The following is a 15,648-nucleotide window of genomic DNA, read 5'->3' on the forward strand; positions in this document are numbered from 1 at the left end:
GGTATTTCCAGAATTTAAATAAATATACAGTGGAAAGTAGTGTGCCAAACAAAACAGTTTCAAATATTCATATATACATCAGAGTGTGTTAGTTTCTTATGTACACAACATTCATGACCTTTTGCTATCCTTTTTGCAGGCAATTTCAAACAGAGGCTTTACGTTTTCAGAAGGAACTCAGAAATGTATTTTGTGTATTTTAATCTGTCATAGGAATGATAAGTCCTTTACTGTTAATTCCCTGTTTACTGAGTTGATGGTAGGAAAGTAATATTACATTCACTGTGTTCACTCATTCATGTGTAATACTGAATTTACTCTGTTTTCATCTTTTTCCTCACAGCAAGCCATTGACAGTGAGGTAAAAGCAGAGGCAATACCATCAGTCACAGTAAAGGTACTGTGTCTAACTCAAACAGAAGCATTCAAATAGTGGTGGCAAATTTTGACAAACCTGTCACTTTCTGTATATTTCACTTAGATCATGAAAATGAGTAAAATTTGAAATGCAATATATACTTAATTCTTTTTCTCCTTAGTATGATGAGGTGTCATTCTAGCAAGCCTTCTGCTGAAGTCAGAAAGCGATTGGAGATTTATTTTTGATAGGCTTATCAAGAAGCAGACACAAAAAATTATTAGGATGGAATGAAGTTGTTTTTGAAGCTATCAGAATAATTTTTCCAACGCTTTTCAAAGGGAATAAATGTTTGGTTACTCGAAATGTGAAGTTTATCTTCAGCTGCCTTTTTAGTTGTCAATAAGCAAAAATAGACTTTCTTTTGTAAAAAGACTTTCATAGCTTTTGCTAGTGAAAGAAAATGCTAGGAAAATCTAATTTGAAATTGACATCATTGCAGGCCTCCATAAGAGTTGCTGCCTGTAACTGATTCTAAAGAAAGTGTGAGAGTGTATGTGTGTGCACGCATGCATGTGTGTGCAAGTGTAGTTTCTCCTCAGTATTGCCTAAAAAGAATCATGATTTTTATTTCTGAGTTTGAGAGGATCTTCTAGGAATAGCAGTGGAGCCTGATTTTTGAGGAACTTGCAAGTCCTCTCTCTGTCTTGAGTGAAAAGTTCAGAGGGTAACTGGACTATTTATTGAACCAGATTCCCTTACACTAGTGTGGTTTAGTTGTACTTCGTCCAACGTCTTTCTCTGCATTTTTAAATGCTAAAATGAAACAGGATAAAATCCTAATCCTGATAAAGTCTGTGACAGTTTTGCTCAAAGAAGTTTAGATGAACAGCATTGGACTTTGAGTCAGGCTGTTTGTGAATATAAGGGTATCTTAAAATATTCAATGTAAATTTAAATTGCCTCCAGAAAAGTATGAATTTATCAGCTTTTAGTTTACCTTGGAGCCAATATATTGCATTAGTGAGTTATTACAGAGGAAATTATTGTGTTTATAATTGCCAAATTCAATTTTTGCAGAGCAATTACGATTTCAGTATTGGGAACACAGGTAACCCCCATTGTTCTCCCTCATCTGCTCATTATTGCTATTGTAAGGTCAATGGCAAGCACTGTTTAAAGTGAGCGTGGATGTGTTTATATATTTGATCAGCTTTTTAATGGGAAGATTTTATAATTCCCCATTCTGTTTTCATGTTTATGCATCTTATACCTTTTAATGAAACAAAAATAGTAAATGTAGGAGTTATCATGCATTCAGTTTTTTCCAGAATATTTTTCCTGTGATAAGTTAATTTAACTGATCTTCATCTGTCTCCTTTCTAATTAATTAGAATTTGAGGAAAAGTCCTTTTAATTAATGGATTCAACTCTTTAATATTTACAAAGTTATAAGCATTGGTTCTTATGAAAGTAAGAAATAATTGTACATTATAGTTGCATGTTATGACTCCTGTCAGACTAATTTTAACTTAGCTCTGCATTTGGACAAGTTGAGAACAATTTTGATAAATTTTAAAATTAAATATTTTCTTGAACTGCACAACTGCAGCCAATGTATGTGTATACCTTGCATGTTTTCTGCAAAGTAGGTAAAGTTACTAATGAATATTATTTGGCCATTGTAATGGTGGTTGTTGTACCCAAAAAATCTGTAGGCAATGCATCGTGCTCTAAAAAAACTCCCAGAATTTGTGACACTTATTTTTATATTAAAAATTTAATTTTTAAATTTAATTTTGCACCAATGACAGGCCTGTCAGAAAAGTTTTAATAAAATTAAACTTTTGACAAAAATTTCTGGATAAGAGGGTTCTTCACTTCAGGCTCCTATATGCAGCAGAAAGCCAAACATAATTGAGAAATGCACTGAAGTAACGTTTGCCAGTAACTTTAAATGTCGCTGTCTTGATTACAGATTCTGAAGTGTGCAGTCTCATGTCTGCATGTTTTTAGCTCATTTTATTGGCATAACATCTGTAAGACTATTGATTCCATCTTCATTGTTCATCTTATTGAGATTCTGGCTTCACAAAATGGGGCAAAGTTTACCTGATATATGTACAGAGGTAGATGTGATCCTTCCTTGCTAGCATTAATAGAGATGGATGATCTGAGGGCCTGTTTGCAGCCCAAATGTATTGTTAAACCAAAATAAACGTTGATACTAATTAAAGTAGTCAAACTTCCTAACACTTGAGTCATTTTATAACTAATAGTATTTTCCTAAACTGGTTTAACCTGGCAGTAGTGAGCTCCTTGGTAGACCAGCAATACAAAATGGATGATAATAAGTAGCAGATATGGTCTGTGTATATGCAGACCACATTCAGATCTCAGTCACCACTATACTTTCACAACACTGAGTTAAGGACATTCTTTTGGTATCCATTGCTTTTGCAAAGAAATAACTGCCTACAACAGAAGCAACCAGGGCCCCTCCAGGTTTATGGTTAGGTCAGCTCTCATAATCTAGAGTTGTAGTTGTGCTGGGTATCCTGTATACTGAATTTTAGAATTTGTTTGGAGTAAAAAATCAAATAGAACTTAACTCTGAAGTTATTCAGAAGACTATGCATTGCTCTTTGCAGTTAAAGGAAATAATTTTTTTGGTTAGCTTTATTTTTATTCTTTTTGTTTTTTTTACTTTAGTCACCTAGAAGAGGCAACATTTTATTTTTATTTACATTAGAACAAATGCACATGACACTTGCAAAATATTAACATTTTAATTAACACTGTAGCATTAGTTTGTCTTGGGCTAAAATTACAAAGAACATGAGAAATCCCCTCAGTTTTTTGTAGCCTTTCAAGTTATTGTGTTCCATTATTGGCTGTAAGTAAATAACAATTGTAAAAGGAAAATACTGGTTTTGAAGTTCTTAAACATTGTTGCTGAATTGCTCTTTGCAGGTTTTTCATATCTTTTTGCTGGTTATGTTTGTTTTCTGCTATACAGAGATTAACTTGTTGCTTTCTTCAAATACTTCTGTATGTCACTTCATTTAGATAACAATACAGAGCAGAGTGACTGCGCAGAAACCAAACCTGGCGGTATGTGTACAAGCTCCATTAGCAGTGACCTGTGACCAGTTCGTCTTTGATTATTTAGGTAAATTATTACAGTACCATTACAGCTATTGTATCATATTACTTTTTCTGAGGATGTTTGAAAGGTGTAGTCCAGCCTCCATCGAGTCCATTGTTGCAGATATACTGCAGTTAAAGCAACTACAAATTTGCCTTGCCTGCACTCTGCAGCTTCTAGATACTGCTTGGTGGAGGACGACAAAGTAGAAAGGAATGGAGTTGCTTCCTTGATTATGGTATGATGCATGGCAGGTGAGGAGAGGCAGGGTGGCACTGTTTTGATGGAGGAAAAAAAAAATCAGTCTGTGGTACTTTTTCTGGGGCATTTTGTTCTGCTGGCAATTCTGTCTATGTAGAAATTGCGCTGCTGAGCTAAAAGCAGGGACAGAAAGCTTGTTTACCTGTGGGCAGTCTAGCATATGTTCCCAACATAGCATCAACTGTTTGGTGATTCTACCCTTTTTCCAACTCTGTTGATAAGGCTGCAGGTAGGATTGCCTTGAAGACTGAGTGCAGCTGAAGATCTAAGAAATGTGTCCTGCCGCTTCAGTTAGGACTGCAGACCATTTCTGCTCTGAAATGTGCAGGAATGGTCCCTATTGAAACAGGGCTTTACTGACTGCTGCTCTCATCTGAAAGGATAGTTCTTATGTTTTCTCAACATGTGATGGGAGCAAAGGGCTGATAGCTTCGTAAAATATTAAAATCACAGTATAAAACTGCATTTGTTTTGATATTCTCTGTGTTCAGTGTGCTGAATTGTTTTATTGGTTATGCTTCAAGATAGTTATAAGTTGGAGAGACTAGTTTGCCTTTTACAATTACGGATTTAAAAAAAAACATGTCCAGCGATTCGATAAAGGTGAACTGATGGAAACAGTTATCATAATTTAGTAGAATATTTTCCAAAGTGCTAGAAAATATGTTGCTTTCATTTGGATGCTCCTATTACTTGATTTAATTTTGTATTGTTTTTAGAACCAGATTCATCTGAAACCGTGGTGCTGTCTGTCTTTTTGAAAGGGAACTGTTCTCCATCAGAACTAGAAGGAAGTTGTATGGTTTCATATAATACGCCAACAGGTAAGCCACTGGAGATTTCAAATTGATTGGCCTTTTTTGAGGTCGTCTTCTTTACATATTTCTTATAAATGTTCTTTTGAAATATATTGAAGGCAGTAGTAATTAAAGAAATAATGTGTATCAGAGTCCTAGTCTTCAGTTTTAGTTAATATTTTATGTAGTATCATTATGTAGTTGGTCTTACAGTGGTAAAATCATATGCTTATGGCTTGGGAAGCAGCTGTACAAGCTTTCCCACCCTGTCCTATCAATTTGCTTCTGTTCTGCTCTTTAAGGGACCACCTCTTGGAGTGAGAAGTTAATTACATCTTTATGACTATTCAGCCTTCTGGGCTGCCAACAAATATGACAATAACTGCCTCCCCACAGCAGAGGAGATTTGAATAAGCATTGGGAGTGATTATTCCTCACTTCCCTTTTAACAGTTGAACATATTCATTCTAAACAAATAAACTAACCCAAAGGAATAGAAACTAAGTCGTTCTGTTTTATAATGCCCTAATGACCCTAGTGATAGAATATGTAAATTTACCTTGCTATCCATAACTGAAGACTGATTAGCTTAGTTTTCTACACACAGCCTTGTGAATGTGTCAGGCTACTGAGAAACTGTATTTAGGCAGAGCTTTCACGTTAAGTTAAATGTAGCATAAATCAGTTTAAGCTGTCTGTTCTTCACTTCTCACTGCTTGGCTTTGCTCCTGCACCTCCTCCCCTGTTGGGCTCACACAATCAACAGTTATTTCTCAGCCAGATTTGCTGATTTGGTTCACTGTGCAAACATAGAGCTGTGCCAGCACAAAGGGGAAGGTGACATGGAGTAGACTGGCATCAAAGAAATGCATGTGGAGTTAGGGCTTCTGTGAAGGGTGGTGGTCTTGAGTACCTTATCCTATGTAGACACTTATTTAAGCATTTACTTCACATCACTTCTCACTTGAAACATTGGGTTTATGATGATAGTCTGGGCTGTGTGATGATTGAAATGTTTATTTCTGGACAAAGCTGAAACGTTTTTGAAGAACTTGGTCTTACCCTGTTTAGACAAGGCTTGCAGATATGTGCAGACAGGGTGGGAGAGAAAAGGATGCTCCTCCCTTTTTCTTGAGAGCCTGCACAACAGCTTGTACAACTTCAGTCCCTCTGTATTGTGACTCTGACTGCTTATTTCTTGTGAATGAGATGCTGTACCTTCATAAGTGTCCAACTTAGTCATGTGGTTTTAGACAGGTTTTGTGGTACAACTGTATAGGTAGTACACTTTTGAGTATCTTGGATCCTCTGATTTTGAAAGCTTGCTTTTTGTTTTGCTGGTCTTGCTTCTGTGATTTTGCTTTGCAAGACCAGAGTATCAAACTTAAAGGGTATTTCTCACCGGCAAATGAATGTATTATTTCTTTCAGGTGATACTACTTAAACGTACACTTATATTTTAGATATTAGGTTGGATTTTGCAAGCCTTTTGGTTAGGGAAGTAAAGAAATCTTGTATCTTAAGTGTGTTTGATTGTTTATATGCAATAAAAAAAAATCCCAGAAGACATGACATCTAACAGAATTAGGGAACTGTAGAAGTAGTTTTAAAAACTTACCTTTAATAGTAGAATTTGAAGACTTCTAAATAAAGGATCATAATTAAGATCTTGCTAAATTTTTGGATATTCATTTAAATTATTAAGCTGGGATAATTCTATTCAATTACATACAAATACTAGTGTTACTTGTATAAGGCAATCAAATCCTTAAGTGTAATATACTAGTAAACAAAAATTAAGTGGTTTTGTGACCTCATTTTATCTGAATAGAGACTTTTTCCTCTTTTGTTTTTTAAGATATCCATATTTGTGGCCAAATCAGTCTTCAGTGTATCTCTGTGGGGTTCATACAGCTGAAGGTTAATGAGTCACTCAGTTGGATGGAATTACACTATTGATGAATGTGGTCTCATGTCTGGTTTTTGGCTAGTATTATGTCTTTATGTATTGTCTACTTAACAAATGTGGCTTAAGTTCTTTAAAACCTGTTACTAAATTTCCTTTTTTTCTTATTTGAGTAGCATCTTACGTATTCTTTTTTTTTTCTTTTGTCCCATTGCTGGTTATATGGTAGAGCTCAATCCTGAAGGTGAGTGAATGGAAAAAATGCAAAGTTTGAATGGTTTCATGAGTGACAGCATACGCTGAATAAAGCAGATTTGGAAGGGAGCTGTTATTTCACCTATTATTTCTATAAGTTCTTATTATCCTTGGTTTGATGCTATGAAGGTGCGAATATTTGAGAAAATTGAAAGTAAATGAGGCTTAGACATAAGACAACAATTACCCATGGGGAAAATAGAAAGTAGTAAAGACATTTCTTGGTGAAGTATATTGCATTTTCTCATATGTAAATGGGAATTTTGCAAGGTATTAAGTGCCTTGTGCATTGAGATTGGAAATGGAAAACACAATTCTATGTTCGTTCTTTACCATATTTTTAGGTTTTTTTTTCAAGTTTCAGCAAGAACTTAGGCAGCCAAATATAGCTTTTTTGGTGCAACTGAAACAGCTATTAAGGATTTGTAGCTAATGCTATGCTGTTTGGACTGAGTCTCTCTGAGAATGATGTCACTTAACATCTCTTCATTTCAGTTCCTATTGGAAACATTTTATTCAAGGCTAAAAGGCTGCTTTCTAACTGAGAATACCAGCAATACAAAACTTAGCTGTGATTGTGGTAGATGTAATTGCAAAAGGTACAATTAAAAGACAAAACAGGACTGGAAAGTTAGCTTATATATAGGTAGACTAAAAAGAGAGAAGGGTAATTTTGCAATGTAGTTGTGTACATGTGTTGAAAAGATACAGTCCTTGTAGGAGATACTTTACAAACTTTAAAAATATATATTAAGTACAAATTCCCTCACGTTTTGGGGAGGGAAGAAAATTGCTTGTCATAGATTTAGAGATCAACTGAAAGGGTGTTATACATATAGATGTATGTATATTTGAGTCTTGTTTTTCAATACTTATGCTCTTACGAGCATACTAAGTGAAGTAAAAAAGTAGGTAACTGTGTTAATGGTTCCCTTCCTTTTCTGGTTTCTGGATATTTCAGGGGACCTTGAGGTGTCGTACAGGAAATAGATGTTTGAATCATCTCAGTAAAATGCTACTCTTAGCAAGAATAGCTATCACCATGTGGCAGATTTCTGCTATACAAAGTAATTTTAAAAATTACTAAAAAATAGAGTAAATACATAAATAAACTATGTAAAAATAAATGTATATAATTTGAAAGGGTAGCATTCTAAAAATGAAGGTTTGGATTTTGTTTTAAGAAGTTTCTACTCAAGATGAAAACCTGATGCTGAAGAGAATATTGCGGAGCACAGTAAACTTTGTAGAATTATCTGGGACGAAATTTATTTGCGTTACTGTGAGTTGCACTGGACTAATTAAATTCAAGGTCGTCAATACCAGAAGCAGCATAAATTCTCTGAATATTTAACATCCTAAATTAGAGATCTGAGCTTTAATGTTTTTTATCATGTACATCAATGTTATGTTTCAAATATAATTAAGATGAATGCATGAGTAATTTGGAAATGAAATCGTAACTACAGTGCATGTAACTGTTTTATTACTTTTATCAGGTAAGTGCATGGTATGCCTTTAAATAGTAGTAACTTATGAGGTAATGTTACAAAATTTCTGTTGTGTTTCAGATTAGAAGAGAATCTGTTTTTTTTCCACATTTTTTCTTTATTACAGTTCTAAAATTGTATATCGTGCAATGTATCACAACTCTAGATAAGTGAGATGTATTACTAGACATAACACCAAAAGATTGAGGAAGTTCTGGCTCCCACACTTTGCTACTGCTTTGTGTTTCTTTACTACCATTTAAAATTCTGAAATATTCTGAAAGCATTTCCCAGAAAGAGTTTTTCATTGTAGTGATAAATTTTGTTGGAGCTTTTTGGTTTGGTTTTCTTATGTATAGTTGTTTTGGACTCATCAACTAGAAATCTCCCCAGTCCCCTCCCAAAGCCAGATACTATTTGATTTAGTTTTGATTTGACCTTTGTCTGAAATATTGAAAAATTACGTTTATGATGAGGCAGACTGAGAGCAGACTATGTAGGAAAAACTGGTTTGAAACAAGAAGAAAAACATCTTGTTTTAAATACAAAAATATTTCAAAATCTTTTTGGCTAGTTTTGTCGCTAATTTTTTCCTGTTGATAAGGCTCCATATCTAAGTTCAATAGTAAGATGTTTGTGTAATGTTGTCATCAAGAAAAGATTTTAATTTTCCCATCAGATGAAGAAGATACAGTTGAGTGAATCATTCTGAAAGGTCATGGGTTTATTGTCAGAGTTTTCAGGAATTTTCCTTGGAACCCAGGGATATCCTAGTTTTGAGAAGCTGTCCTAAGCTTTCTGCTTGTTTTACACCAATTTTGTTTTTTACCAGCTGCTGCAGAGTAGTTACTGGGAGGCATTATCAGCCAGCCAAAAGAGCTAGTGAGTTGACAACCAGAGGGATGAATCTGAGCCTTCTAGTAACATTTTTGCCCGGAGATGAGTCTTAAAAATAATTTTTCATTGCAAGAGATCTGTGAAGCAGCAAACAAACAAAATTGTTAGCAAAAAGGGTTGCTTGGATGACTATTAAATGGTTGAGCTCTATTTTTATACTAATCTACTAAGCTTACATGACTGATAACGTCTGTGTAGCTATCAGTTTCATGATTTTTCTGTCTTCATATAAACCATGACGGTAACTTTATTGTCTCTGAAAATGTACTTTGTTAAACTCTGCTGAGGTGAGTGTTGGGGTTGATGTTTGAGTTTCGTGGGTTATTTGGGAGAGAATGAGTGATTGTTGCTTTGACATTAATACTATTATCAATAAGATGATAATTGGTGCCTATAGTGATGTCCATACCTGAACAAAACAAGGTTTCCCTATTAGCTGCTTCGTCAAAAAATCCTCCTCAAAAAACCCATAATCTGGCTGCCCAAAAGAGCAAGAACTCCGTATTTTGTAGCAACTAGCACTGTTACCTTTCACATAGAACATACCGGGCAATTTCTGACATGCCAACAATTTTAAACAATGTTTATATTTGAGCAGATTTTTGACACATTCTAATGAACGTGTTTTCTAAATGTTAGTGTTAAAACTTTCTCTTTTCTTTTGCACCATTCTGATAAATTTGCATATGGTATTAGATCCCAATACCAAAGGCAGTAGCCAGTTTGTTCTACAGTTCTGTTTTATTATAATGCAGTGAGTTGAAAGATAGAATTTAATATACCTTTGGGTAATAATCTCTATTAGATACATCTTTTTTCTAAGCCAAAAACCTCTGACAGATGATATGAAGGTTGCATAGATGTTATTTAAGAGTATAAAAAAAAGAGTAAATGTGTTCTTGAAAAGGAACACATAGTTTGTGATATTCCTGATGAAAACGTACATCCTTCAATTTTGTGTTCAAAGCATCAGGAGTAATCACACAGCTGTCTTCTATGTTAAAGTAGAATTGTTTGTCTAGAGCATTAAATAAAATGTTAATCTTCATTGCATGTTAATTGGTATAAATCAGGTATGCAGTGGATTTGGCTGATAACTCTTGCTTTCCCATTCAGTTGAAAATGTTCACTTGAAAAGGTAATTAAAAGTATTCAAATTTAAAGGTATTTTAGGTGGAAAATTTAACAAAAGAATTTTACATAGTTTTTGTTTTAACGTATTCCTTATTCACATTAAAAATATCTTGTTATACCTCTTTGAGGACAGCAGTATAAAGTATCTTGTATTCAGTATATGGATATGAAAGGTGAATCTGTGTTCTTTCATTTTAGGAATACCAAAAGTTGCACAGTGTAATTTCAGGCTGCCTTTGCGGTTAATTTGCTTTCCAGCTCAACCTTCAAAAGCAGCAAACCACAAGCTAACTATTGATACCAATAAACCTCCCATCAGTTTTCTCACCATTTTTCCAGGTAGGTTTTTAAATAGGTCTATAATAGGAAATGTGTTAGGAACTCCCACAGGAATTGTTTGTCTGTGTGAAGTAATGAGGTAATTAACAAAGCTAATGTTACAATATTTAAAAAGTGTATTTTGAAAGAAACGATGGCATAATATTTCAATAATAATCCACCTGGGCTAGTATATCTGTCTCTGGTAAAACTGCAGATTTCCTTACACAGTGGGCATGATATAGATCTCGTTTTTATGTATCCAGAAAATCATTTTACATAAAATTGCATCAGTGGTGGTGTAATGGGGAAAACAGTACATTTTCGTTTAAAAATAGTTAAGCAGGGCATTCATTTGAAAATAGATAAGCAGGGCAAAGCAGAAGTGGTAAGTGTTGTAAGGGGTACAGTTGCTTCGGAGGAAGATTTGTGGAGTTCTTGATATATCGGTCTGGAGCTGATCTTACTTAATAATTTCATTAGCCTTCTTGGACCAGAAAGAAGACATGTACTTAGCGATATTTTCTGATGCGCAAACCTGAGCTACATTTTATATTCAGGAGAATATTAAAATAGTATGAAGGAGGAATTAGGTGCCATTTAGGACTGGAAAAAGAAGAATGAAATCGAGTACTATAAAGTGTAATGTTATGAAAATAATTTCTGCTGTAATTATGTGCTTACAATTTGGAAGAGACAGAGGAGGTGGAAGTTAACCACAGGATTACTCTATGGTACAATATGGTACAATCATAAGCAAACAAATAAGAACTGAGGATGCATTAGGCAAAATGTTTCCATGCAGGAAACTAATATCACGTTACTATGCACTGGCACACTGAGTGCTGGTTGCTGATATTAAATAAAAATTAACTTAAACTCAAAAGTGTAGAAAAAGGCTATGAACATTATCTAGGGATTTGAAGAAGAGAATTAAAAGAAAGTGACTCATTTAGGTTAAAACACAGGCAAAAAAAGGGAATACAGTTGCCTTCAGTAAATATTTTGTGGCTCTATCATGGATCTAGATGATCATATTAGCACAAGAAGAAATGAATAAACAGGGCTTATAAAGTGATTGTGAGTAAGTTCAGTCTGGCAGTGATTAAGTTTCTGAGCTTCAGAGGAATCAAGGTTCTGGAACGGTTTTCTGAGAGCTGTATGGGCCAACAACTTTAATACGATATTTTTAAGGTGGAGCTGCATCTCTTTTTGAAAACCTTATAAAGTACATTTGTCTGAGAGCAGTGGAGTAGGTATGGTTGGGTTTTTTGGTAGCATGATTTTCTTCACTTTGAGAGTAAATACACCTTTTCTCTCAAATGGGTGTGCTGTGTAATACTTACTTGAAACAGAGAAACTTTTTTTCAAAGGTCTACATTTTGAGGTTTTAATCGTAGGCTTCCATTATGGCTAAGCAATAATGCTTTCAAAATAGAGCATTATATTTTTTTTAACCTAAGGATGCATTGTTGAAAATATAACACAAAGCATAGGCCTAATGTGTCCCAGAAGGTGGTATTAAAATCTTCTGATTTCTGTTCATCCCATTTTCAGTGATGGGCCGGGGGGGGAAAAGCATGCTGTTTATGATGGGATCTATGAAGAAACTTTGGATTCTTCGTGTACTCAAAAATCGTATCTCTTCTATTCCCTGTTTTGCCTTATTTTTAGGGGAAGATTGGGAGGAGAGGTGACATGGAGTAGTTTTGAAAATATGTTACTCTAAAATTGAGCCTTTTAACCTGGTATGATCCACTACATGGAATGAAAAGAAAAGTGGGCGTGCATGGACTTTGCAGACTATCTAGTTTTAGCAAGCTAGGTGTTTGTTGTGCTCTGTGCTGAAAGCTGAAAAGAAAGCGCGCTTAAACATTTTCATGATAATTTCCACGTAATTTTTGCATAAATATCTGAATTAAAGGTGACCTTGCATCCAGTAAAAGGTGATGGTATTTGGGCTGTACACTAATGACTATTCTTTTTAGATGGTACAGACTGAACCTCTGAGAAATCTACCTTTTGTTTCCAGGCTGGGGAAGAACAACAGTGTGTGGCTCAGCTTCCACCTGTGAATGAAGGGAGGGTATACCAAACTACTGCTGATATTCTTTACTTCTGAGCCCCAAGAAGGGGAGCAATCTTATTGAGATTGCCTTTCCTAAATTACTTGTGCAAAGGTTGATATGGTCCTGGCTATGGCTTGGGGTTTGTTGAATACCAGTGTGGAATTACAGAAAACTGTATTTAACCTTCTCTTTCAGACTTTGTTGATCCGTCTGAGGATGACCAGGCAAATGTTCTGGGATTTCAGTTTTTAACTGGTTCAAAAACCACTCTTCTTGCTTCAAAAACATCACGTAAGTGCTATTAGTATTAATGTAAAAGAGGCCTGATCATCAGTTAATATATGTACAAAATTAGAATGTGGGTCATACACAGGAGTTTCAAAGTGTTAACCAACTGTTTCTTATCCCCTCTCAAGTATCTAATTATGTTACTAGGGAAGGCATAAAATTTTATAACAAAAAAGTCATACTCAAAATACAGTACACTACAGTGACAATTCTCTGAAGAAACTGGATTTTCTTCAAGTTTTTAGCAATGTTTTTATTAATGAATTAATACTGTCATTATAATAATGGAAAAAAAACCTCTTTTCCTCAAAGGTATTTCAGCACCTGTGTTTGGAAGTAGTAATCTACTGGAATTTTTGAAAGGGATTAAAAAGCAGGTTTCTAACTCTCCACTGACTTCCAGTAATCCTTGACTTTAATTAGGCATCAGACCCTACTTACTTGCTTCTCTACATCTAAGTAAATGCCTGTCTCTATCTTTAGATGCCTGTATATCTTTGTAAATACAGGATTATAGATTCAATGTCCTTCCCATTATGTTTACAGAATGTATGAACATGCATGTAGATATGCTGTTACCTGGTCCAGTGTCTCTTGTATAAGGCAGTTTGTGAATTAAGTAGTCATGTTCCAACCACCTGTGAATTTGTGCTCTTTAAAAAAGATTGGTTGTCTTCATTTTGGAGAGTTTATGGTCTTGCCCTGTACAACTACTCAACTTGCTAAACTCTTTCTTGGCATGTGCACTGGAACCAAATCAGTTGAATTGTGTTTAGCGTTTTCCTTGCCAGCAGAGCACAAAGTCTTCATTTAATACAGCAGACTAACAAATTGAAAAACTAGAATACCTATTGCACATTGCAGGGAGTTCAAATGGAACACTGTGAATGCTTTATGAAAACTGTTTTGAGTGAGAGATCAGAATCTAGTTTGTTGATGTGAAATTCTTTCGACACAAAAATAATCTGCCTCACTGTTTTCAAAAATCAGTATTCATGATGGGTTATATAAATATTGGTGGCGTCAGCTGTGAGCTATGAGGTAATATTTAATACCTTTTCTAATGTAATCAAATGTGCTAAAAACAGAAACCATCTGGACAGTAACTTCCATTGCACCAAGAATCACTTTACATTTCTAAGGCTCAAATCCATTTGTATTGGTTTCTGTATGCATTATTTGCATGCTGTTTTATTGTTAGTTAGTTTTAAAAATTTGTTTAAATAGTAGATCTTAAACAGTTTGAACTAACTAGACATGCAATGATAGTTTCTAAAAACTAAAGAATTTAAAGGATTTATAAATAACTATTTTTTTCTGGATTACAATTTAAATCTTTCATTTGACTTTGTTTTGCATAGTTGCTAAATCTGATTCTGTGTAAGGGACAAATTTGTGTCTATGTAATGAATGTATTTTAGCTTCTAGTGAGGCTATAACTTTTAATTCCACCCCAAACCCACAAGCTTTTCCTCTCAGGTTTGTTTATTCACTAGCTAGGAATAACGCTTGCAGTCTTACTATAAACTTTCCCACACTGCTTTACTTGTGAAGTTCACTTTACAAAGGAAATTCAAAATATCTGTTTCTTTTAGTGTGACTACTCATTTCTTGTGTCTGGGAATCCTTACTTTAGAAAACAAATGAGTTGTTTGATGCCACCTTCTACATTAGCAGCCTGTTTCCAGCATCCACTTCATGCATTGGATTGGGTTTGTTACAGAATTTCTTAGGTGTGTTTGCTTATTTGAAAAGTTACCTAAGTAAAACTTATTTTAAAAAAATTTTGTAAAAGGTCTGATGCTCAAGCATAATTCAGAATATTTTTATGAACAGAGACTATCCATAATACAAAAGCATTGTTTGGTAGAATTTCATGACACTAAAATGATTGTGCTTGGGTGGACAGATCTTCTATGGAACTAATGCATGCAGATGAAATGATGTATTATTTGGTGGGGTCCTTATTCTGCTATGTAATTTAACACTGAGTTTATACTTTGTAAAAGTGCTTATGCAACATAATCATTGTGGAAATGTTCTTCAAAAAGAAAATTGTATCTGTAGATAAATAGTGACTAGAAGTAACGGTGTTTCAGAAAAGCAAAAAAGTTTGTTGGGAGTGATCAATCCTTATTTCTGGTTTTCCGTGAAATAAGTCAGTCTTGGACAATGGAAGAAGACGTCTTTTTCCATATCCCTTATCAAATGGACCTTAAGTTCTGAATGGGAAGAACTACATGGAAGGAAAGTATCCAGGTTCAGTTGGGTTTCACTGCTGAAGCTGCAAACACGAATGACACATGTTTTCACATTTCTTCTTGATTGTATTAGCTAATCCATTTTGAACAGTGTAGTAATTGAAGATGTTACTTCAGCCTGTCAAGAGGACTGCTGCAAAGAAGCCCAGCCTGCAGTTCATTGTGACAGTTAATACATATTAAAAAGAAGCTTGCCCCATGTAGATTAAGGTTTTAAGGGGTTTTTTTCTGCAATTTTTTAAAACTGTCTTTTAAGCAAAGTGTAAAGAAGGCTTGACTGCTAATTGTGGCTGTTTTTTTTCTGCTGAGAAGGGAACTGAATCTTCTAGACTTCCTTCAGATAACCTACTGGCAGGGCAACCATTCTTAATGCAGGTTGTGCTAGTTGGACAACCTGTTGTAATGTTGAAAGCCTTTGTAACTTATGTAACCTATTGGTGCTCCTCAGTTTCCTGCTTTTCTGTTT

The 15,648-nt window shown here is 34.7% G+C and overlaps 1 protein-coding gene across 1 annotated transcript in view; it reads left to right on the forward strand.

Moving 5' to 3' along the window:
- BBS9 (Bardet-Biedl syndrome 9) overlaps positions 1–15,648 on the forward strand; it is a 204,769-nt gene that overhangs the window by 68,360 nt on the left and 120,761 nt on the right. Inside the window, exons 12-17 of the mRNA XM_009332416.1 lie at positions 344–397; positions 3,428–3,530; positions 4,487–4,591; positions 6,700–6,714; positions 10,445–10,585; positions 12,829–12,924. Of these exons, the coding sequence (XP_009330691.1) occupies positions 344–397; positions 3,428–3,530; positions 4,487–4,591; positions 6,700–6,714; positions 10,445–10,585; positions 12,829–12,924 (514 nt within the window). The remainder of the gene's footprint in view (positions 1–343; positions 398–3,427; positions 3,531–4,486; positions 4,592–6,699; positions 6,715–10,444; positions 10,586–12,828; positions 12,925–15,648) is intronic.

Source organism: Pygoscelis adeliae, unplaced genomic scaffold (assembly GCF_000699105.1).
Source record: "Pygoscelis adeliae isolate BGI_AS28 unplaced genomic scaffold, ASM69910v1 Scaffold58, whole genome shotgun sequence".
NCBI classification, from domain to species: domain Eukaryota; kingdom Metazoa; phylum Chordata; class Aves; order Sphenisciformes; family Spheniscidae; genus Pygoscelis; species Pygoscelis adeliae.